The 23,825-nt window shown below is 36.4% G+C and overlaps 1 protein-coding gene across 2 annotated transcripts in view; it reads left to right on the forward strand.

Moving 5' to 3' along the window:
- The first annotated feature begins 292 nt into the window (after nt 1–292).
- Nucleotides 293–23,825, forward strand: part of STAU2 (staufen double-stranded RNA binding protein 2) — a 133,869-nt gene continuing 110,336 nt past the window's right edge. For both annotated transcript variants that reach the window (XM_070942204.1, XM_070942205.1), the window contains exons 1-3: nt 293–452; nt 3,519–3,653; nt 12,701–12,851. In XM_070942204.1, the coding sequence (XP_070798305.1) occupies nt 437–452; nt 3,519–3,653; nt 12,701–12,851 (302 nt within the window). In that variant the 5' untranslated portion in view covers nt 293–436. The remainder of the gene's footprint in view (nt 453–3,518; nt 3,654–12,700; nt 12,852–23,825) is intronic.

Genomic DNA, 23,825 nt, shown 5'->3' on the forward strand with positions numbered 1-23,825 from the left:
GAAGCAGAATAAAAAATACAATAAAATACAATGACAATACAATAGCTAGATGTAATGCCAGTTGTTAAAGAGACTGGGACTGAATCCAGAGGACCGCGGTGCCTTCAGCTGCCACCGGGGGGCGCGAAACACCGCTCGCGGTTTGGGACTGGGAGGCGCTGGGGAAGGTGATGCGGAGGCGGCCCTTCGCACGGTCAGAAGTTGTTGGGGGGGGGGGGGGGCGTTGAGTAGCGGTGGTAGCAGCCCCGCGTAGAGACGCTTCAACCCAGCTAGGCCCCGGCCAGAGGTCGGATAGCGGGCCGCGACGTTGGCGGCGCCTTGTCGCGGCGTGTAGCGAGAGTGGGGAGGGTGGCGATGCGGTCGGTTGGAGCCCATCTCCACGGCGGGGGTCACTTCTTTCTTGTTAGTATTGGCCGATTTTGACGACGTCTCCAAAATGTCCCGGGAACCAGGTAACCTTGTGCCGTACGGCCCGCCGAGGGACCGGGGTAGCGCGAGGACGGCTGCTGGAAATGCTCCCGCGGGGCAGAGAAGAGCCTCCGTGGCTGTTGCGGTGGAGAGGAATTGAGATGCGCAGGTCGAGCCCCGCCTCTTTGGCTCCGCACAGAATAACAGCAGTTGGAAGGGACCTCGGAGGTCTTCTAGTCCAGGGGTCTCCAACCTTGGCAACTTTCAGACCTGTGGACTTCAACTCCCAGAATTCCTCAGCCAGCAAAGCTGGCTGAGGAATTCTGGGAATTGAAGTCCACAGGTCTGAAAGTTGCCAAGGTTGGAAACCCCTGTTCTAGTCCAACCTCCTGGTGAAGCTGGACATCCTTCCTAAGCCATTCCAGACGAGTGAAGTGGCTGTCCGGTCTCTTTTTTTAAAAAAGCCTTTAAAAAGATGGGACGGCAGGGAGCCTCTGGTTGTCCTTTCTGGAGCCGCTTATCCTGCAGGGCAGGGAGCGCACAGGTGAGATCCTCACACCTTGGGAGCCTTGTGGTGCTTCTGAAAAGATGAGTTCAAATCAAGGGATGTCCAGGAAACATGTCAAGGGCATGTTTGGTAATAGTAATGAAAGTTATATTGATTACCCAACTCACTATCTGAGGTAATAAAAATCTTCACTTTCAGGAGGTTCTAAAGATGCAGTACAACTACATATAGCAGTGTTTCTCAATCTTGGGAGCTTGAAGATGGGTGGACTTCAACTCCCAGAATCCCCCAGCCAGCAGCGCTGCCTGGGGGATTCTGGGAGTTGAAGTCCAGCCATCTTCAAGCTTCCAAGGTTGAGAAACATTGACATATAGGCATGGTCTCATTTAACTTAACCGATGTCCCATTTGTCTTACTAAGTTAGAGCACATTTAACTTAACAAAGCTTATTTCTGAAATATATAACATCACAGATAATGTGTGTAAAATAGGTTCTTGGCACGTTGACTGCAGAGATGTAAAGCTTCAGGAACTGAAATTTGTCAGCAGTTGTTGCCACCGTAGGAGAATGAGAGTGAACAATGTCTTGACATCATGATGACAACACAGTAGCTTATCATTATGATCCAGAAATGAAGCAGTCACAAAATAATGTCACTAAAATGTCACCTGTGTGTGGGGGGGGATCAAAACATAGACTTCAGCAGGAAAACTTGTGGTTACATTTTTTTTGTGACAGATTATTCTAATAGTATGGATTTCTTTGAACCTGGTATGTTTATCAACTCAGAATATTGAATATTATAACTTTTAAAACTGTGTTTAAGAAGTGTTCGGAAGCAAATAAGGAACTTTTGCTATAATATAAGAATGTTAGGTCTCCCACCTCACAAGCCATCCAAGAGGCTATTATGAAGTTGGATCTTGCCATTATACCCATCCCAATTTAGTGCAGAACTGGAAACATGCAACTTCCACCTTTCCCCAAAGTTGAAAGAATACCTTCAAGGGCATCTGACTCAAATGAAGAAGTAGCAATAATTTCAGTCTCTAATTGAAAACACAAAGCACGTAGTTTTTTCATGATGGCTTTAAGAAGCTTGTCTGGAATTGGTAGAAATGTATAATGAATGATGGTGCGTATGTGTGGAGAAGTAAATACAAGTAGTAAATACATCCCTTTTTAAATTAAAGATATGGAGGTGGAGTCATTGCTTTTCATTCAACCCTTATTGCTTAATTTTTCAATACTGCGTATGCCATTGGGCAATTTAGTTAGTTAATTTACTTTATTGATTAGCCCATGTGCCATATCAAAGTGCAGAGTTCCAAACACAAATTATTACTAAAATCTGATAAAAACAATTTAAAGTGGAATTGGAATAAAATGCAATTTAAAATGAGATTGGAATAAAATACAATAATATATGGATAAATAAAATATGATAAAATTATATTTCATTGTCACGCCTACAATCTACCCCAATCGGTCCCACATATGCTGATCTCAACCGAACCATTTTGCTCCATCAAGCAATAGTTTTGATTCATTTTGCCCTGCATTATATTTAGACTGAGGTTTCGTAAATGTGTATTTTCTGAATTTTATTATATGTAAAATATATGTTGTGATATATATGTCACAAATCACAAGTACAGTATTTATTTTACAGAAGTAAAGTTGGTGGTCCTCAATTTAACACAGTTAAAAAGGAGGAGGGGAAGCAAAATGCTCATATGTAATGAGCATTTAGCTTCCCCCCCTTTCTAATTGTGTGTTTGATTGAGGACCACCAGCTTTACTGTAAAATAAGTAGTTGTGATTTGTGAGAATAAACATGAGATTAGACATTGTGGTTCTGAGATGTCAGATCTTTCTAATATTCAGCTTGTGGGGCATCTGAAATGTATGTTAAAATAGAAAATTGTGCATTCAAAAGAGTTGCTGTATGTTTTGCATCTTATCTCTACCTTGAGGAACTTGGGGGGGGGGGTATCTCAGAAGGTTGCCTTTTTTATTTATGATTGGCATCTACATTGTGAAGGGGATTTCGTGAAACACAATGAAATAGGTGCACAAACATTTTCTATAAGAATGCTCTTGTGCCATCAGCCATCACACTCAAATAGGAATCACTACTTCTTCTCAAAGTGGCCATTCAGAATAAATTAATTGATGATTAATATTTTATGCACTACTGTAAGAATAGCCATGTGAATGCACAAGCCTCTGAAGTTTTAATTTTAACGTTTTATTATCTTTTGTCATACTGTGTTTATACATACAGTAAATAGTCTGCATCTTAATATAAACACCTCATATTATATCAGTCATCGTTCATTATGTTCAGTTTGACAATATACTATAAATTTTCATTTTTAGCGTGCTTAACATCTTCTGGAGTAGCCTCATGAGTGAATGAGATTATCTCCAGGTTTAGCATTTAAATATTTTGTAAATTTAGATCTGAATATTCTAAGTCAGTGGTGCTTTTTGGTTATGGTATTTTATGATTCAAAGCTAGGAAATGGAAACAAAATTGATCCTGGTGTTTCTGTTATGATTGTTAAATATATGGTATATACATTTCTGTTTTTACAGGCAGTATTACTCCAACAGTGAAATTGAATGGTCTTGAAATGAAAAGAGGCGAGCCTGCCATCTCTATACCATTAGATCAAAAGCTAGCCCCAGCTACAGAGCAAATTATAATTTTTGTGGCATGTATGATTGGAGGTTTGTGCATTTTAATTATATTTTTAATTATTGTAGCTCCAATAGCATTTTAAAATGGCAACAGATTTTAACCTTTTAAATTTTGTATGCTGCAATTCATTATTTGATACCTACTTCAGGTATGCTTTAGTTTCCGAATTTCCTTTTCCGTCACAGTGAGAGAATGCATGTGGAAAACTATCAGAAAATGAAACAATTTCTCCATCTCAGTAGATATACATATACATATACATATACATATACATATACATATACATATACATACATACATATATATATCACATTCTTTGGTTTGCAAATTTTGTTATTCAATAGCTCTTGGTGTTTATTTAAAAAAAAAACTCTTCATTTCACATTTTACAAATTCTTCCGTTCAAGACATTAGTGCAAATAGATGGGCTATAGTCATTGTGTATGAATAGATAACCTTCCTGACTAATCTCTACACTAAAATAAATTACCATTTATGAAAGTGAATTGAACAGGCAAATGTGACAATAGAGAATGTTTAGGACATATTTGAGTTTCCTTTTCTGCTATCAGATGACATGTGATTTCTCAGCACTTTGAGCCAATTAGGAATTTCTGTATTGTTGATATGGTTTGTAACTTAGTCATCTAAAACAGAGCTGGCTGCACAGTTCTTTTTTTAAAAAAAACTAAGGCTTCAATTGATTCCTGAGTGGTAGGCTAGTTGCATTTAAAAAAGAAGTTGGGGCCAAAGAAGTTGAAAGGCCAAGACTTTAATATAAATTTCTTATATCGAATAAATAAGAAAAACAGTTTGGACTGTACTGAAGGTTTAAGAACCTTGAGGCCTTTCATCCTTTGCATGCTTTTTTCTGCCAATTATTAATTTGTTGAGAAAACTGAGGCTGCATTCATATGTCATCATAGTAATACAGAATACCTGTGCTACATTATCATGATCACATAGGACTCAGTTTCAGAACTTAATTTACTTAATTATCTTTGTAAAGGACCAGCATATGCTGGTGGCTCAGCAGACTAAAAGCATTGTGATTAACACCAGCTGTCTGCAATTACTGTAAATTCGAATATTACCAGACTCAAGGTTGACTCAGCCTTCCATCCTTTCAAAGGTAGGTGAAATGAGGACCCAGATTGTGGGGGCAATAAGCTGACTTTGTATAAATATACGAAAGTATGAAGGCTATTGCTTAACGCATTGTAAGCCGCCCTGAGTCTCCAGAGAAGAGCGACATACAAATCAAATCAAATCAAATCAAATCAATCAATCAATCAATCAATCAATCAATCAATAAATTTGGGAGTGGGACACAGTCAGGTAGGGAATGGTCTGGCCATATGATCAAGGTATTAAAAATCTTTGTGCTCTTTTTCTGGAGTCATAACTTCAAGATTATCTATATATTGTACAAAAATTGAACATAAGAATCAGTTCAAGACCAGTGAAAATCTGCTTACACCCAAAGAAGTAGAGACAGTATAGCTTGAAGAAATGAAATGGGAAGCTCATGAAAGTGCTGTCACAAAACTTGTGCTCATGATTTCTATTTGCCTAAAATAATATGAAAGTCAATCCATGGAAAAAAGCTTTGAAAACAATGGTTATTTATTCATGCGAGAAGTGAAGTTTACAGGATCAATTGTCACTCTTGATTATATTTAGAAAATAGTATAACTTAAAATAATTCTTATTGGCCACCAGAGGGCAGTATGAATTTATTATTTGTTTTTAACTTCTACAGAAGCTAAGGCATTTTTCAACAGACTATTCTTTACAGGAGATGTCAGGAAAGTTAAAGAACACGGCATTTGGTTTATTTACCACAGGTATTTTTAATCTATGACATTATTTCCTGCAAAATGCCTGTTTAGTACCATACCTATACAATTCTTTATTTTCTTTCTCTCCTCCTTCCATATTGTGTCATTTCTCAACATATTTCACATATATTGAGCATCTGTGGCTTAACAAGTACACAATGGTCATTTCCCCAAATCCTTGCAACAATTTAACTCTAGTCTGTAAAATTATAGATTCTGTTGAGCTTCATTCAGAGGATAGGAAGGCTAAATTAGAAGGCATCCAAAACTAGTGACCGGGGAAAAACTTCCATTATGAGGACAACCATAGAGGAGAAAGAGGGTTGGGGTTTTAATAGCTGGAATATTAACGAAACTGGGTTTTAGGTGAAACATAAAATAACTTTGAATTCAGAGAAGATTTCCCCAACCTGATATCCTCTAGAGTTAACAAAAACATTCTCTGGATTTTCTCTGCCGATGTATCAGTGGTTAGACTGGTTTGTGAATTTTTGGATTTTAAGTTCAGCACATTTGGAAGGTATCAGGTTCAGGAAAATTGAGATCAGTGCTTTTTAATGAGATAGTGTTTGGTCATTGAAGCCCCTGGCAGCTCATGTTCTTATGTAATTCAAGAGCCCATGCAGTTGGACTCTTGCATGACACGATCTATAGGACTGGGACTGAGGATAACTCAGCAAAATGCAGCAGCCCAGTTGTTATCAGGTAGGATCCACCACTATAGAGTAACAGCTATTTTATTGTTGCTATACTGGCTTTCAATAGACTCCCAGGCTCAATTCAGTAGTACTTGTTATCACCTATAAAGCCCTGTACAGATAGTCCCCACACAAAGACTGCCCCATTTAGTGATTATTTGAAGTTACAGTGGCACTTAGAAAGTAATTTTACAAGTGGTCTACCCACTTATGACATTTAGAGGATTAGCAGTCATATGATCACCATATGTTACACTTTGTTACACTTCATAGCTGGCTTCTAACAAGCAGAGTCAATGCAGAAGCCAGCAATAAAATGGCAAATCATGGTCACATGATGTCTTGCTTAATGGCTAGTTGATTCACTTAACACCTAGGAAAGGTTGTAAGGATTGTAGTCATGTAATCTCATTTAACAACTGTTAGCGACTGTATTACTGGTCCCAGTTGTGGTTGCTAAGAGAGTGTGATGGCAAGTTTGATTTACCTTGTTCAGAATAAATCTGCCCATCCTGTCAGTTCATCTAAATAGAGATTACTGAGAGTTTTCGCCCATTAATAGGTAAAAAGTATGAAGATTAGAATGCTTTCTTGATTATGAGTCATACTACAGAATTGTTTGGATCCCTCGCTCCTGGATTCAGGAATAATCTCAAAAGCCTTTCTTTTTCACCCAACCTTCAAAGCTGAAGCCTAGTTGTTTATGTTGTCTTCCATCTTGTATATACAAAGGGAAACCTTGCTTAAATGTGGAATGGGTGATAAAATGTGAGGCTTTGTTTTTAAGATTGTTATTGCAGTTGGGGCAAATACATAAGAATTCCCAGTCAGAATTCTGGGAGCTGTGTTCTCATAACATCAGAGGGAACATAACATGTTGGGGAAGTAAATATGAATATAAGTAAAGAATAATGGCCGATTATAAGAGTTGTACTTTTATAAGTAAATTTAAGGATTATCCCAGAATTTACACAATTTATGTTCTGCCTTCCTAAAAAAAAGAGAATCTTCTTTGTGAAAAATTTTATTCCACAACTGAAAATATACTTATGAATGTAGAATAGCATTTATATTTATTTATCCCCTCTTGCCTGGTTTTTCTTTTTTCTCCATCTCTTTCTTGTCTTTGCTACAGACAGATTGCCTAGGATTTTTTTGATTTCAGATTTTATTTTTGTTTCTTTGACTTACATAATATTCTATAAACATTAGTAATATTTTAAATAAATTATATTGCATATATTAATGTAAATTAAATTACCGGTATCCTATTACAATTTCTAAGCCATGGAGAGAGGAGTAATCTGGCTTCAAGATTGCAGAAGTATAAAACATGATAGTGGGGGAGATCTTGAAATAGGCCATAAAGATTGAGTACGCTCAGTGGGCATAGAATGTTGATATGGTTGCAGTTATATGTGTAAATAAATAAAGTTAACAACAACAAAAGTAGAACATGATTGAAGTACAATAACCCTTTTTTCCAGGACATTTTGTCTTTCAGTGAATACGGTACTTTTTATATCTAGATCATTGAGTTATATATAATCAAAACAAACCCTCTGCTAAACTTTTGACTCTACAATTTAATTTTTTCTCATGGAAAGCTTGGGCTTTCTTATGCTTGCTCTTGTTCATTCTAACTTTTAAGCATTATGTAATAGGAAAACATTCATCTTATTAAGTTGTCTGAATTATCCTGATGTACCAGTATATAATGTCAATAGGGATAAATATAATACTAAATTAAAGGGTTGAAATGCTTTGTTCTCTTTCCTTAAGTAGCCAGTATGGTGGCAAATACAGTGTTGTTTTTAGGGTACGAAGATGGTACTGTGGTAAGATATACAGTATTTTTTATATTCTTCTGTTTTGAAAATGTTGAAATATTTAGAAAATTGTCTTTCTAACCACTGGCATGGTGGTAATCTTGTTCATGGAAAAGTTTTATGTGCTGAAAAGAGAGTTAAATAATCAATGACATAGATTCTGTCTTTTTTAGTTTGAAAAAGAAACTTTAATTTTTTGCCTACTTCTGATCCCAACTGCCATCATAACTCAAGGACTACCTTTATAAGAAGTAATGCATTTTTTTCAAAAAAAAAAAAAAAAAAGCACTACACATAGGAAATCTGAATCCAAAGTACATTTGCATAATTTGTAATACAACTACATAATGCATTCAAACACATGAATTTACTTGAAAGGATAAATGTGTATTGTCCTCTATCTCAGATGTGAGAATATACCTCTTTTCCTTGTAAGTTTCTATCAGCTTATGAAAGGTATATCTCTGCATTATATGGATAGAGTGCTTCTTAAATATATCCTAACCAGTAAGTCCAAAATTAATATAGTATGACATAATGTCACTACATATTATTTCAGACGGAGATCACATGAACCCGGGACACTGCAATTGTCATAAATATAAGTCATTTGCCAAGTACCTGAATTTTGATCAGGTATCCATGGGATGGTCCAATGGTCAAAAGTAATGATGTTTTGCATGCATACAAAGTTCTTTTAGATCCCAGGTAAAACCTGATGTAGAAACTGCAATCATATAGATAAATTAATATGTTTTAGGAGAAGTAGGTCTTGTTTTTCTTCCTATACACACACTCTCAAACACTGCTTTGGGGTTCTTTCCAGTGGTGGGTTCCTCCCGGTTCGGTCCGGTTCGGCCGAGCCGGTAGCGGTGATGATATGACGTCACCGAACCAGTTCTCCCCCCCCCCGCCCTCCCACCCCCCCACGTTATTCCCACCCCCAATCTATTGCTGCCTCCTGAGTCCCAGCTGATGACTAGAGGGAAAAAAACTCTTTAAACTCTTGCCGCGGGGCTTCAAATGGCCGTCCTACAGCTGATCAGTGTTAAAAGCAAACAAATGAGTCGGGTCGTAAGTGCGAGGACTGGTTGTAAGTGCGAAGACCTTCCAGAAATGACTCTGACCAGTTAGCCATGCCTACCTAGTCACATGACCTCCAAGCCACACCCACAAAATAAGCCATGCCCACAGAACCGGTAGTAAAAAAAATTAGAACCCACCCCTGGTTCTTTCAGCTCTGGAACAAATTAGCTGCTTCTCCTTTTTGCTTCAGCTTTAGTCTTTTAAAAGGTGCAGTTTATTAAAAAAAATTGAAGGATCACATAAATTGACTCTGGTCTGAAGAGTGAAATAAGCTCTTTTGTGCCATTGATCAACTATAGATGGATGTGAATTCTATAGGAAAAAAAGTCACTTGTTGAGATGGGCAGCTATAGGAATCAAATAAATAAAACAAAACAAAATATAATTTCTGCTAATTGAATGTTATTTGTATTTCTGTTTATTTTTTAATTGTTACTTTATGGTCTTCGTTGTACAATTAAAATTGTACAAGCTGGATCTGCTGAACAATCAATTCGTTGTACAATCAAAATTAAGCAAGCTGGATCTACTGAAAACCATTTTAAATTCTTCCATAGCAACAATTGCGATCACAATTGTGATCTCAGCTACATGACTGTGCCTTGAGGTCAAAATAAATAGTCAGACGCCTTTAATCTACTTTGTAAATGTCCCTTAATTATGTCATTATATAACTAGATCAGAGAAGTGTTTAATAATACTTTGTTCTTTGAAACAAAGAGGATCATTTTTTTACAAATAAGCGCACACAAACAGACACACACACATACACACACACACGCGCGCACCATTGGATATACCATATACCCAATGTGATAAACTGCATGGCTATGAATGAGTGACCCTGTGCTAAAAGACAGTTACAGAATAAAGCTTTTCTGAAGAGTATCAGAGAACATTTCCTCTAATAGATTTCTATGAGATGTTCCAGTTTTCTTCAGAGGTTCTTCTCTGGACATTCCTGCTGAGGAATGTTAGATGCTTGACTCCAGCAAAAGGTCTTTTTCACTTACAGGTACCTACTTGTAGAAAGACCTCCTAAAAGACCCGGAATTGATTCTCCTTTTATTCAGGACGTTAGTCTTCTGGCATTTTTATAGCATTTGGATACTTTTTAAAGTTCTCCTGCTATTTTAAATAGTCCTAGTTTAGCAACTGCTTCATTTAGCAATTCTTCACAGTTACAGTGATGATGAAAAACTAGCTTTACAACCAGTCTTTGCATTTACAACCTTTGCAGGTCTGTAAAGCAAAAGAAAGCTGAAGTCAGATGATAAGCAGAGTTGTGGTTTCAGAGACCACTTTGTTTAATAACTTGAGTTGTCAATCCCAATTATGGTCACTAAATGAGGACTATCTGTAATGTAATTTACTTACAGAATTGCTGTCATCATATTGATTAAAAATGTTATAATAATTTTTTTGAAAACAAAATTTTCAGGACATTTCTTTTATGCTTTATTTTGTCAATAAATGTTTTGCAGTAAAAATGGAGAATCTTTGAATACCTCAGAAATAATGTGGTACAAATATATTTATCCAGGAACTTAATAAATAGGCAATTCAGAAAAATGCTAAAGGAGACAAAGTACATAAATCTAGTTTTATATTGCAAATTATGATATGAAAAGAAAATGGAATTAAATACAAGCAGTTCATACTGCTTTGAAATTTTACCTATTTTGTTAGAAGGTTTGTAAAACATCTATTCTTCAAGGAATGTTGATGCCATAAAGCAGGGGTGTCAAACTGGTGGCCCGCGGACTGGATGTGTCATGTGCAGGCCACGCCCACTCCAGCTCAGTGAATGGGGAAAACATTGCAAAACATCATGTGACAGCAAAGTGACGTGGTATGTTTGACACCCGTGCCATAGAGATATCTGAAAAAATATGGGAAATGCAATTCTTTACTTTTGATATTTAGTGGCCATGCATGGAGAATTCTTAAGGCATATTTAGTATGCAAGTAATATTTGGCTAGAAATATAGGATTGATTCAGCATGTTTCTTTCATATGACATCATACTCCATTAAAATTATAATAAACACAAATTTTGTTTGCCTCTGTGGCAGACCAAAATTAGTTTTGTAATTGCCAACAGACCATAACAATTTATTTAATTACAATGGCGCCTAATCACACCAAGTTGAAGGCATATTATAAATCCCCTTTCAGATGTTAAGAACTAGTTGTAAACATTCTTCGTTGCTTAAGAGCTTTATGCTGGATCATAGTTTAGAAACTGAGTTTCAGTTTAATATTTTTAGATCTTAAATGGTCTCTTATTAGTGGTCTCCCAAAATAGTTGCCTACTTTGAGAATTTATTTTAAACTTTGTTAAAGTAATTTACAAACCTTATGCTAAATGCATTGGGAGTGGGACCTTTGAATCTTACCCAGGCCTTACCCCTTTGATGAAATTTTCAATTATACTAGTAGGTTTGCCCATGGGTGAAATGTAAAATGTGTTACTACCAGTTCTGTGGGCGTGGCTTGGTGGGGGGAGGTAATGTGACTGGGTGGGCGTGGCCAACTTTAAAAAAAAACACTTTTCAAGGCATTTTTTTCTAATGCTTTGAAAATCCTCTGCCGATCAGGCAACTCAGCTGGGATCATCAGAGACTTTTCAAAGTATTTTTTTTACCACCTCTTCAGCCAAGAGGTTGCAGAAAAAAATGTTTTGAAAAGCCTCTGAGGATCCCAGCTAAGCCGCGCGATCATCAGATCATTTTTACTTTTAAAAGCATTTTTTCGTCGGAAGAGGTTGTAGAAAAAATGCTTTTAATTTTTTTTTTTAAAAAAGCCTCTGATGATTGCGCGACTCAGTTGAGCATGGTGGGGGGTCACAGGGATTTTTGCTACCAGTTCTCCAAACCATCACCCGCCATCGCTACCGGATTGGGCGATCTGGTCAGAACTGGGAGCATTTCACCCCTGGGTTTGCCACAGAAAAAATTGTCTGATCATTATTGCCACTTCAATGCTTCAAAAAATGTCACATTAAGATAGTGTGAGTAATGGCTTCAGGAGAGTCACAGTTCACTTACGTATTACCGTAATTCTCTTGGTAGTCATTCATAAAACCGCTGCTTGGATTAATTAGAAACATATACTAGAAAAATGAACACCCTAATTAACAACTAAAGCCACACATCATATAAATACAACATGTAGAACAGCCCAGTGCACATATTCTGGAGAGAGAGAGATGTTCCCTGATGATGGGCTCTAACATGAGTCTGAAAGTTTGGAAGAATAAACCTTTGATTCAGGTGACCGGCTCAGATTGGATCCTGCAGAAAAGTTTGGATTAGATTGATCTTGAAATTTGCTGGTTAAGTATTTCAAGTCTACATTAAAAAATCATCTTTCCTGAATTTTTTAGAAGCACAAAATAATATGAATGATAAAACTACAACTGCAAAAAAAAAAAATCATCATACACTGAAATGTAGTTTGGGAAAAAATGGGGGGAAAATGATAGTTTGTATCCAACCAAAGCGTTATAACCAGATCTTAGCTCCTTGTGATATATTTTGTTTATAATTTATGTACAAATTGCTTAGTATGTGGATTTGACGTACAGTGAGAAACACTTCCCCCATATTTTTTTTCTTAGATACCACCACCCCACTGCCTAAGGTTTTCTATGTTCAATTAACTGGAGGTGAGCGTGAGTTTTTTGGTGAAGGAAAGACTCTACAAGTTGCTAGACACAATACTGCAATAAAGCTCTTCAGAATGAGCCAATCCCTCCAAAATTATCTTAGGTGAGTGGTTTATTTTTGTCCTCTAAACACAGTATGCATGCATTTTTAATTTATATATTTAAGTGATGTAATTGTATGGAATAGAATTTGGAGGAAAGTTGGACTTTGCTGTTCAGAGAAAATGTACATACACATCGGCACACATGAACCAGTGAAGTGGAATGTTGGATTAGAGCCAAACTCTTACTAGATTTACTACCAAGCCTTCTGCCTCCCTTATCAGCATTTGTTTCAAGTCTTAATTTTGTACTTTGTTGTCAGATATCATGTTTCTTATAGATCACCAGTCTCAGTCTAGTGCTTTGGTATGTGGCTAGAGTTCTGTGACCCGATTGACTCTTCCATTTCTATGAGCATGTTGAAGGTTCTTCTAGGGAAAAAAAAACCAGTTGTTCTTAAGCTTCATCACTGTTGATTTTAGCATTAGGACCACAGAACTGCAATTCCCCACCATGCATGGGGCAGACCAATTTGAAAAAGAATGCTTTAGCTGTCAGTTATGTGGCATTCAAAAATGATGGTGGAATCTATGTGGAAATATTGCTTTTTTGTATAAAGATCTATATATAGTCATTTTTATTATTGTAATGTAAATAATCATGATATATATGGTACCTTTATTTCAATGTAGATTTCAATGCAGTAATTTTTATATGGTTAAAAGTATTAACATTCTACTATTTAAAAACTTTAATTAAACTAAAAAGAGAAAAGTAAAATTCTATCACGATTAATTATCATTTAGGTATCAGTGAATTAATTACCTAATATTGAGATCTCCATTGTATTGTTACTTAATGTGTGTATATAGCTAGGTATGGGGTAATACATTGTGTGTGTGTGTGTGTGTATCTATCTGTCTGCCTGTGTATGTGTGTGTATGTATACATACACATGTGTGTGTGTATACACACACATACATGCACGTTGCACACACACGCAGACGCACACATACATATATGAAGCAAGTTTACCAAAAATTAAATTATAAAATTATGAAATCTTGAAATCTTGAAAAAAATCTTTATGGGTTGTGTGTTATATTTAGTCATAATAGAGGCATTATCCAATTGAATGCCATTCCATGAAAAACATCAGAGACATTATAGGGAAGGAGAATTATATTTAATCATAAAATTCTACTGTATTTTGTTTGTTGGGAAAATAATTATTAATTCACTTTGAAATAATATCTCTGTGACTTCTAGTTTCAATTAAAGCATTACAGGAATGCTTTCATGCCCCAAAAAATAAAAATAGAGAATGCTACATCAACTGATCCCAACTACCTACTCTTAAGAATTTGCTTCCTTCAGATCTTCTAAATGATGACATTTTAATGTTTTTCTGCATGAGAATGAGATTACAAAAACATTTTGACTGAGCTTCAGAACAGCTGTCAGATGGTTTTAGGCAGTCTATTAATCCTTTGGTGTATCACTGAGCAGTTGTATGAGCCTATAGTTTTGTTATTCTTCCCGCCTGCTCCCCCGCAGAATTTTTTTTAAATTGTGAAAATATTGTGAAAATACATAGGACTAAAATAAAAGGACTAGAATAATAAGATTTCTATATTTACAGAAATTTCTAAATGAAGATGAAAGGAACAGAATAGATTGGACTTTTGAAAGTAGATGAAGGTAGTCTTATTTTCTCTCATGCTATTTCCAGATTTAAATTACTAGTTTTTTTAGGCCCTGCTCGGGAAATTTCTCTGATTGCTAAACGGATTGGAAGGAGTTGGAGAACTCTTCCTTATAGCCCTGTTAATGTTAATTCTCCCTATCCTTGAGTCAGAAGGAAAGTATATTGACATAAGTTGCGTTGCTCCTACAGCCTTATTTTAAGTGCCTCAGCATCAGGGCTGGGCAGCATTGGTATCCTCACATGAGTCAGTGGGAACAGTTCCACCAAGGGTAATGTCCTTTCCTATTTCATCCAGCATCACCTGCCGGCAGAGAACCCAACTACCAATTTATCTCCTGAATGTGCAGCACATCAGGTTTGGGGATTAAAGTCCTTTTAAAAAAATTACTTAAGTTTTAATTGTTATTATTATTGCATACTCATTTTGTAAATCAATTTCATAGATACCCCCCCCCCAAATGTCTGAATAATCGAAAGAATTTATTTGAAATACAAAGCAGAAAAACTCAAGCCAAAACACTCTCAGTGCTGTTATTACTGTCTGGATCAATGTTATCTTTCTCCCTCCTGAGATCAATTTTCTGAGGAAATCCCTTTTGATTAGGCAAAAGGCCTCTTTTCTTTTCACTTCCTGTTCTTCCTTTGAGTGTGTGAATTTCAAGGGCTTTCCTGAATTATTGATCATCCCAGCACACGCATATGCATGTGACTTACACACACAGCCAACAGCATGTTTTCTGACTGACTTATTGCTAAGTGTTATTCCATCGTAAAAAAAAAAAAAAGACCCTTTTTGCAGCCAAAAATGCCCAAGGAGGTACAATGCCTGGCAATCCAATAGAGAGAGAGCATTTCTAGTAGTCTGGCAGATCACTGTCCCTGAGTAGCTCATCTCCAAGCTTGTCCTAGTGTCATCTTAGATTACTACTATTAAGGACGGCTCTAGGCTGCCTTAGCAGTGTATTGGGGATGACATGAAGAGAAGGTTAAAAGGACACATCTCTCAAAAACAATTAGCAAAACACATTTTTGCAGTGACATGCATGCTGTGAGTCTGAGCCCTGAGAAATAACGCCTTTCCTTCAGCACTCAGTACAACTTACCTGACTTTGAGTAGCCGCTTTTAACTGGAAATACTGAATTCTGAACATGGATCTCTCATACTCCATCTAGCATGGGGTATATATAATGGCTGGATATCGTAGTGGTTAGAGCATCACCATCAATGGGGGAGATTCTAATCCTAGTTGGTATCTACTTAGGGTCCTTGGGCAAAGATCCTCTAAAACTCCACATGCCTACCTCAAATATGACAGTGACACAAATCAAGAAGGTAATGCCATTTCAGCCATCACCAGGATTAACAAGGTCTACCTCAGATGTTGAGAACCAGGGACAATCTGATGATAAGTGTGCTACTGGAACTAACCATACATGGATGAGACAAAGGGAACCTGGAATTGAGGGAATGCTACTACAAGAGTAGACATAAGGATAAAAGATATAGCAACTGTATGAGGGAAGTATGGATGGATAGAAGACCTAGCTAATTATTCCACATGTCAATATAGTGAAGAGGAAGCTGCTCTCACAACTTGAGTCACCCACAAATAAACGTATATTCTGAGCTGTACTATATCAGCATTGACTAAACGGTCTCATATCTTGGGATTCATTTTTCAGTTAGTATGAAGAAAATTGGATTACTTGCCTACAGAACAAAATAAAATGAGTTTAAATTCGGCATATAGTGCAATACAACCCTGAATATTTTTCTTTTCAGAAAGCCACAATATAATATATATATACTCCTTTTTCAAAAAAAACACAGACTTCAGAGGATAATTAGAACTGCAGAAAAAACAATTGCTACCAACCTGCCTTCCATTGAGGACCTGTATACTGCACGAGTCAAAAAGAGGGCTATCAAAATATTTACAGACCTCTCGCATCCTGGACATAAACTGTTTTAACTCCTACCCTCAAAATGGCGCTATAGAGCACTGCACACCAGAACAACTAGACACAAGAACAGTTTTTTCCCAAACGCCATCACTCTGCTAAACAAATAATTCCCTCAACACTATCAAACTATTTACTAAGTCTGCACTACTATTAATCTTCTCATCATTCCCATCACCCGTCTCCTCCCACTTTTGACTGTATGACTGTAACTACTTCTTCGGAGAAAGGCGGCATACAAGTTGAACAAACAAACAAACAAACAAACAAATAAACTTTGTTGTTTGTATCCTTACGATTTATATTGACTGTTTCCTAATATGATTTGATTGCTTATTTGTACCCTATGACTATCATTAAGTGTTGTATTTTAAGATTCTTGATGAACGTATCTTTTATGTACACTGAGAGCATATGCACCAAGACAAATTCCTTCTGTGTCCAATCACACTTGGCCAATAAAATTCTATTCTATTCTATTCTGTTCTGTTCTATTCTATATATCACTTATACATTTGTGACATTGTGAAAACAAAGAAAGTTAATTATGAAAGGGAAAATTCCTTAGGATTTTTCCAATGAAAATTTAGTCCTTCTTAGAAATAATCTTAAATCTCCAGTTTTCCAGTGCCCTAAAGAGAAATGGACAACTAAGCTTTACTGAGTCTGCTTTGGAAAAAGGCAGATGAAATACTTTTATTCTTCTCTTGAATTCAGTAGTAAGTGTCGTCCATTCTTTGGACAACATCTCTTGCTTACCTATTTTAATCCTATTTAATATTTATGTTCATTCCTAATATTTAAAATTCTTTATATGTTGCAGAGTAAACTTTGTAACAATCTAATAAGGCTAATAGTATTACCAATATCATAGATTATTTCATTGTTAGTTTAGTAATAGGAACATCCATACATTCTGGGAAACCTGCTTCCATATGGCCCATAAATCAAATTATTATAAAGAATGCTGCCCTGATAGTAGCTTGTTTTGCAGCTGATTAGAACAATCATGAATCAAGTAATGGAGCAACGGAGGTAGTAGATCTTTTAAATTATACCACCTTGTTTGTCTGGTAGAATGTGTGACACATTAGACACAAACTTCTTACTGAACAAACCGTATGTTTTCCCTTTGCTTAATGTTGGACACACAGTCTTTCCAAGTACTGTATGGTGGAACTTTATGAGTTTGAATATTTATTGGGACTGTTTGGTAAAATCACAATACAAACAGCGGTGATGAAAACAGGGAGTGTATGGGAACACAAACTTGCATTCATGAAAGAACTGCTGTATAGTTGCCAGCTTACCCCTGCCAAGCAGCCAAAGTGAAGCCTGAGAAGGGAATACATCGCCAAGAGTTTTAGTTTTGTGATGAGATCACACGTAAGTCAGGGATCTCTCAGTACCACCAATCATCCATCCATCCCCTTTCCTTTATTTTTGACAATGGCTAGGAAGCTGATGTGAAAGGGTCTCAAAGATTTACAGTTCGGTGCCAATGCCAATAAATAATGCAGAAGAGTTGTGTCCCTGTTTATTCTTGGCTTGATTTTTACTGTCTATTTTTATAATATAACAATTTGAGTATAAGGAATTTAGTTGCTCACTAATTTAGAACTTATGTTCTATTTACATTTGATTATTTAGTAAAATAAAATGTTGGTGTACTGATGTTCTAACATAGATCAACAATTGGATTTCTGCTGCTTAAATTTTATGAAGACATTTTTTTTCATATGCGTGCTGCTCAGTATCTGGGATATGAGATCATGATTTAATGTGGGTTTGCAAACCGCTGCTCATAGTAATAATAATCATTACTCCTACCCTGAACAACTCCAAAATTGAGGACATTTCAAATATCTTTGATGGGTGGGACTTGAGATTCCACTGTATATTAGTGGCCATATTGAGGGCAAATACATGTTTTCTATCTCAGTTACAAGTGGACAATGTGTTGTTTTCCAGTAGCAAATTCAGCTATTTTTATAATAATGAATGGCAATCTTTCATTTAGTTATCCTGTTCGGATTTCAAGAACTAGTGCATCTGTATAGAATCAGAAATAAGTTTGAATCCAAAAAAAATTCTGTTTGATTTGTGACTATAACTCTGTGTATGCCTAAATGCAAGAACATTTTTTTAATTTAGGGCACTTTAGGAATCATAAAAAAAAAAATTCAGTCTTTGAACAGAAAAACAATTGTCAACTTCCTTTATCATTATGCTGACAGTAAATTTTACAGATTGCTTTTAAAATAAGTCCAAGGAATATGGAGAGTAAAGATGGCATGGATGACAAAAGTACAGGATAAAGGAAAGCAACCCACACAATCTAATAAGAGTCTTCAGAGCCCTTGAAAAAACCATTAGGATAGGGGCAGTTCACATCTTTGGGAACCTCATTCCAGAAGGCAGGTGCTTTTACAGAGAAGGCACATTTCCAGGCTACTGATAGATGGTATTGTGTAATTGAATTTTGCATGAATCCGTCAAGATTAAATTAGGTGAGCAGATACTATGGGAAAGAGGTGGTCCCTCCAGTAACCTGGCCCTATGCCTTTATAGGTATTGACCAGCACCTTGATTCATACCTGGAAGCAAACTGGCAACTAGTGTGGCTCACAAAGCAAAAGTGTTACATGGCCATAGTGAGGCACATCCATCATGCCCATACCACTGCATTCTGGACCGATGAAGTCTTCAATGGCAGCCCGGGTAAAGCATATTGCTGCAGTCAAGCCATAAGGTGACCAGGGCATGAGTGACTTTCTGAAGGGCTCCCAGAGTTTGGCTAGCTGGCACACCAGTCGAAGTTGTGCAAAGGCTTTCCTAGTACAGCTGCCACCTGTTCATCAGGCAGGAACTGTGAGTCCAGGAATATCCCAAAACATGCATCACCCTTGAATGGGGATGTGCCACTACATATAACATTAGATATAGAATATTGTGAAACCTAGTTTCCCAAACACCCAAATTAGGAAGATTAAAAGGTTTCTTCCAAACCTGCACAGCCTCCAGACACTGTGACAAAACCTTGACAGCCTCACTTGGATGGCACAGGTTTGGACGATATAATTAGGTATTATCATGTAATGATGATACCAAACCCCAAACTGGTAGATGATCTAATCCAGAATTTTCATGTATGTGTTAAAAAGGAGGCGGGAGGGAATAGAACTCTAGAGGACCCCCCCCCCCCCAGCTCCGTTTTCAGTGGCAGAGGACGGCAGGAGGCCGTCACAGCTGAAAATGGAGCTTTGGAGCCCATTTTCGCTGGCAGAGCACTTGGGCCACCACAGACGCCCCGACACAAGTGACGTCAAACTGGCAACGCCCACCCCGGCCCCCAAGGTCAAACATAACCCTGATGCAGCCCTCAATGAAATCGAGTTTGACACCCATGATATAGATGGACTCAGGAGTGACCTTTGAGGAACTGCACAAACTAAAGAATTCTCAGTAGATCTCTCTTCTTCCAGCATTATATCTGGAACCCACTTTGTAGAAACAGTATTCCTTTATCCAATCTCTCAGAAACTGCTCAGATAAATACAATGTTCAGTGGTATCAAGAACCACAAGGATATCAAGGAGGACTAGAAAGATTATACTCGTTCAATTCCAGTCTTTCCAGAGGTTGTTCACAAACATAATCAGTGCAGTTTCCATGCTGATTCTTTGCAGTTGTAGTACTGCCACTTTTTCTACCACCTTTCCAAAAACGGGAGGGGGGCGGGATAAAGTATAGATATGTCTACACTTTTGCAAGATAATTAGGTCATATGAAGGATTCTTGAGTCTGAAATGTACCACCATTTACTTCAGAGATGATGGAAACATTCCTCACTCAGTGTTAATTATTAGCTTCCACCACCTCAAAGGAGGTCCTTGTTAACCTTGAAGATCAGGAATATAACTGAGAAGTAGCAGAACTAACACTGCAGAAGACCCTATTGTAGAGAACCCCATGGAGATGCCCTTGAGGGAAATATTGGAAGCGGTATATAAGTCTTAAGTGCTATTGCTATTACAAAAACAGAAAAGACCAGAGGCATTCCTTTATCCCTGGGGAAGGAAGTAATATTAGGAAAATATTCTGCTTGACTCCCTGCCCAAGAGAAGACACACTTATTTGATCAACTGTTATCTTGATACCAAACCTGAAATCTTTAAAGCTTGATTTCTATAAGGGCTTTCATGTTAGTCTGGGGTAAATAAAAAATCTTGCAAATTGTAATAGGAATCTCCCAGCCTCACTCATAATTAGCTAAGGCAGAGCCTCATAGTTGAACTTTTTTTCCAGATCTCTCAGCACCTGGACTGAGTTGCCATTTCTGAAGTAATCTTTCAAGTGACTTACCACCAACCTCCTTCTTATCTCTCACATCAACATTTATTCCATTAGTGTTGGTCTCTATCCTTTGTCAAGAGGAAAATGTTAGTTCAAGACATATATCATTGAGATTGTATTCAAGTCAATTTATTGGCACCCAATGGCCCACTGATATCAGTGGAGAAGTTCGGTCATAATTTACTTGTATCCTGCTGATTTTAGTGAATATTAAGAGTAACTAATTTTCTGTCTAAATCAATATATGGTCCTTTGTATAAGTTCTTGTCAAAGTAGAACATGAAGCAAAAATAACACTAAAGTGGGAAAGGCAAGAAAAGAAATAGTTAAATGTAGCAAATAAATAGCCATTGTCTCCCCTAGCATAGGTAGTTCAGCTTTCAGTTTCTTGTCTGGTCCTGACAGTTTCTGAAATCCTTTCATTTGGCCTTCAGCCATGAATTACCCAAAAAGGTCCTCTGTTATGCTAAGATTTATATTCAGGACAGTAGCCTGGTAGAGATTCAAAGGGATGGTAGAGCCGGAAAAAGTTTGGTTTGATCTCCAGCCACTAAATGAAAATTGGTTCCCTACTTACCTCTTCATAGATCATTCCTCTCTCTTTTATCCTTCCGGCTTTTTGAAAAAGATCTTCACAGTCATAACAACATGACTACTGGAAGATTTTGCAGGCAGTATTTTCTGGAAGTAGTGACTGTGGCAAATTTTCACAGAATGTTTTCTTCAGAATTACAGTTAATCTTATAGCTGGGATAGATTGGTAAGAACACAAGATGAAATAATAGACTAATAATATGGACTTCCTCCAGTGTATAACATGAGATAACTACCTTAAGGCATAGCCTTCACTTTACAGCAGCTTCCTCTGAGCACATTTACCCGCTGACCTGAGGCATTTTCTTCTTAAGTAAAAATTTTACAGAGTGCAGAACCTATTTCACTTGCTGTTAGGATTCAGTTTTGACTCAGATGTTATATTTGGAAGGTAGATTTTATTACATACAATAACATATTATCTTGTAATTTTTCATAAAATATGCTATTGTTAATAGGATTTTAATTTAAGAACTTTTAGTATTATTTCCTATCAAGCACAGATGCAAATTTTTAAATATCATTCTTTACATTATATTTATAAAGTGGCTTGCATTTTTTTTTAGGTTACAAGACCTGGAGAAAATATTATATATCACTGTTACATAAGTTAGCAAATAGTTAAAATATTTGAAGTTTCATGTAAACAACTTCTTGGACTTACACAATATTTGATGAATGGATAGGGTGTGTAGTGTCACTTGAAGCCAAGTTCTGCCCAGTGATGTCAGCAACACAGCCTGAGGGCAAAATCTTGTCCTAAATATTAAATCCAAAGGGATTATGCGGTCACCTAATCCCATTCACTCTGTTTTATAAAATAGACTTGAGTTTTATTTACCTTTTTAATAAGAAATGTCGTAGAACTCCTTAGTAAATTGTCTGGTTTTCCGTCATAGTTTTTCCAATTAAATTCTATTCTCTGCTGTTGCTGTTCAGCATTGTAAAGACAGTTTTCCTAGGCTGCCATAATTCAGTTGTGTTGACTGGGATTTCATATGGACTGAAGTGTATCACATCTAGAGGGGATCAAGGTAGCATCCGTGCATTTAAGAAAACCCTTGCTATGTAATGACCACTGCACAGATAAAATAAAGCTGCTGAAGCATTTATTGTGGCAATGGTGAAGGTATGGACATATCAGGTGCTAAGATGTGGACCTTACGTGTTAAACAAAATAGATTTTTTTTTAGTAATGAAGAATTGTTAAACTGATAGTTTGTAGTGGAGAAAAGGATCATACTGCATAATATTTTCAAGAGGTAAATATGTGATAAGTACAGTGATATTGTGTAGAAGTATATCTGTACATATATGTGTATGTTTGGTGTATTTCTTGTAGCATTAGATGTTTGACATGTTTTCTATATTTTACACAGGAAAAAAATATTTGGAAATAGCAATGTGATTATAATGCAAACAAAAAGGTGTATCACAATGGTCATATTGATCCGTCTTAGAAGCTTATGCTGTTTATAGCACTAGCAATAATCATGCAATTTTTATATATTTTAAAAGCTATGATTATTACCAGACCAGTTGTAAAATTTATTATTTGTATAGGAGCTTAACACAAAGTGCTATCTACTGCTTCCTTCTGCAAATGCCTATGAAGTATTGGTTGACTTTTATATTATGATAAGAAAACAAAATTCCACACAGGTATATTATTCAGGATTATTTTGTACTTTTAGATGATATATAATGTTATTTACAATCCTTATTAAACTCTATACATTAAATCAGTATTATTATTCTCCATAGTGCAAATTAAGGGTGAAAGACACTAGTTGCTTCACGTTTAGTTTGTGGTAGAAATAAAGTTCAATCATGCTGTTTCTCTTAGATACCCCACTTCACTAGCTCTCTGAATCAGAATCATAGGAATATATGTCTGACTAAATATGATAAAAATTATAATAATTTATTATTTGAAGAAGAAAATACACTATGAAACCTGTTTAGCACAATGGATTATTCATTTATTTTCAGTAAATGCAGTTTTATATATTAGAAGTTCAGTTCTATAATGATTTTATTTTTTTTCTTGGCAAATAGATAATAAAGAAGAATAGTCCCCATATATGAAGAGTTTTGTTACTCAAGTATCAGTTGGAGATTTCTCAGTTTAAGGTGAAGGAAACAGCAAAAAATTGTCAAATATGCTGCAATAATAATCCTGCAAGAACTTCAAAAACGTTCTCTTCTTCCTGTAATTTAAAAGCCAAAAGTTCATTTCAAAAAATGTAGAACAATGTTAAAAGTAAGAAACTTTGTATATACGATTTAGAACTTGGTATGTCCTAGTAAAATCGCTGTGAAAAGTTCCACTTAATCTGGAAATACTATATATATCACATTCATTGACCAAAAAGTCATTTTTAACTCCGAGCAACCATTTAGATACAAGGAAAT

The sequence above is a fragment of the Pituophis catenifer genome, unplaced genomic scaffold (assembly GCF_029215685.1).
Source record: "Pituophis catenifer annectens isolate HBS135680 unplaced genomic scaffold, rPitCat1.0.hap2 SCAF_3, whole genome shotgun sequence".
Taxonomy (NCBI): Eukaryota; Metazoa; Chordata; class Lepidosauria; order Squamata; family Colubridae; genus Pituophis; species Pituophis catenifer.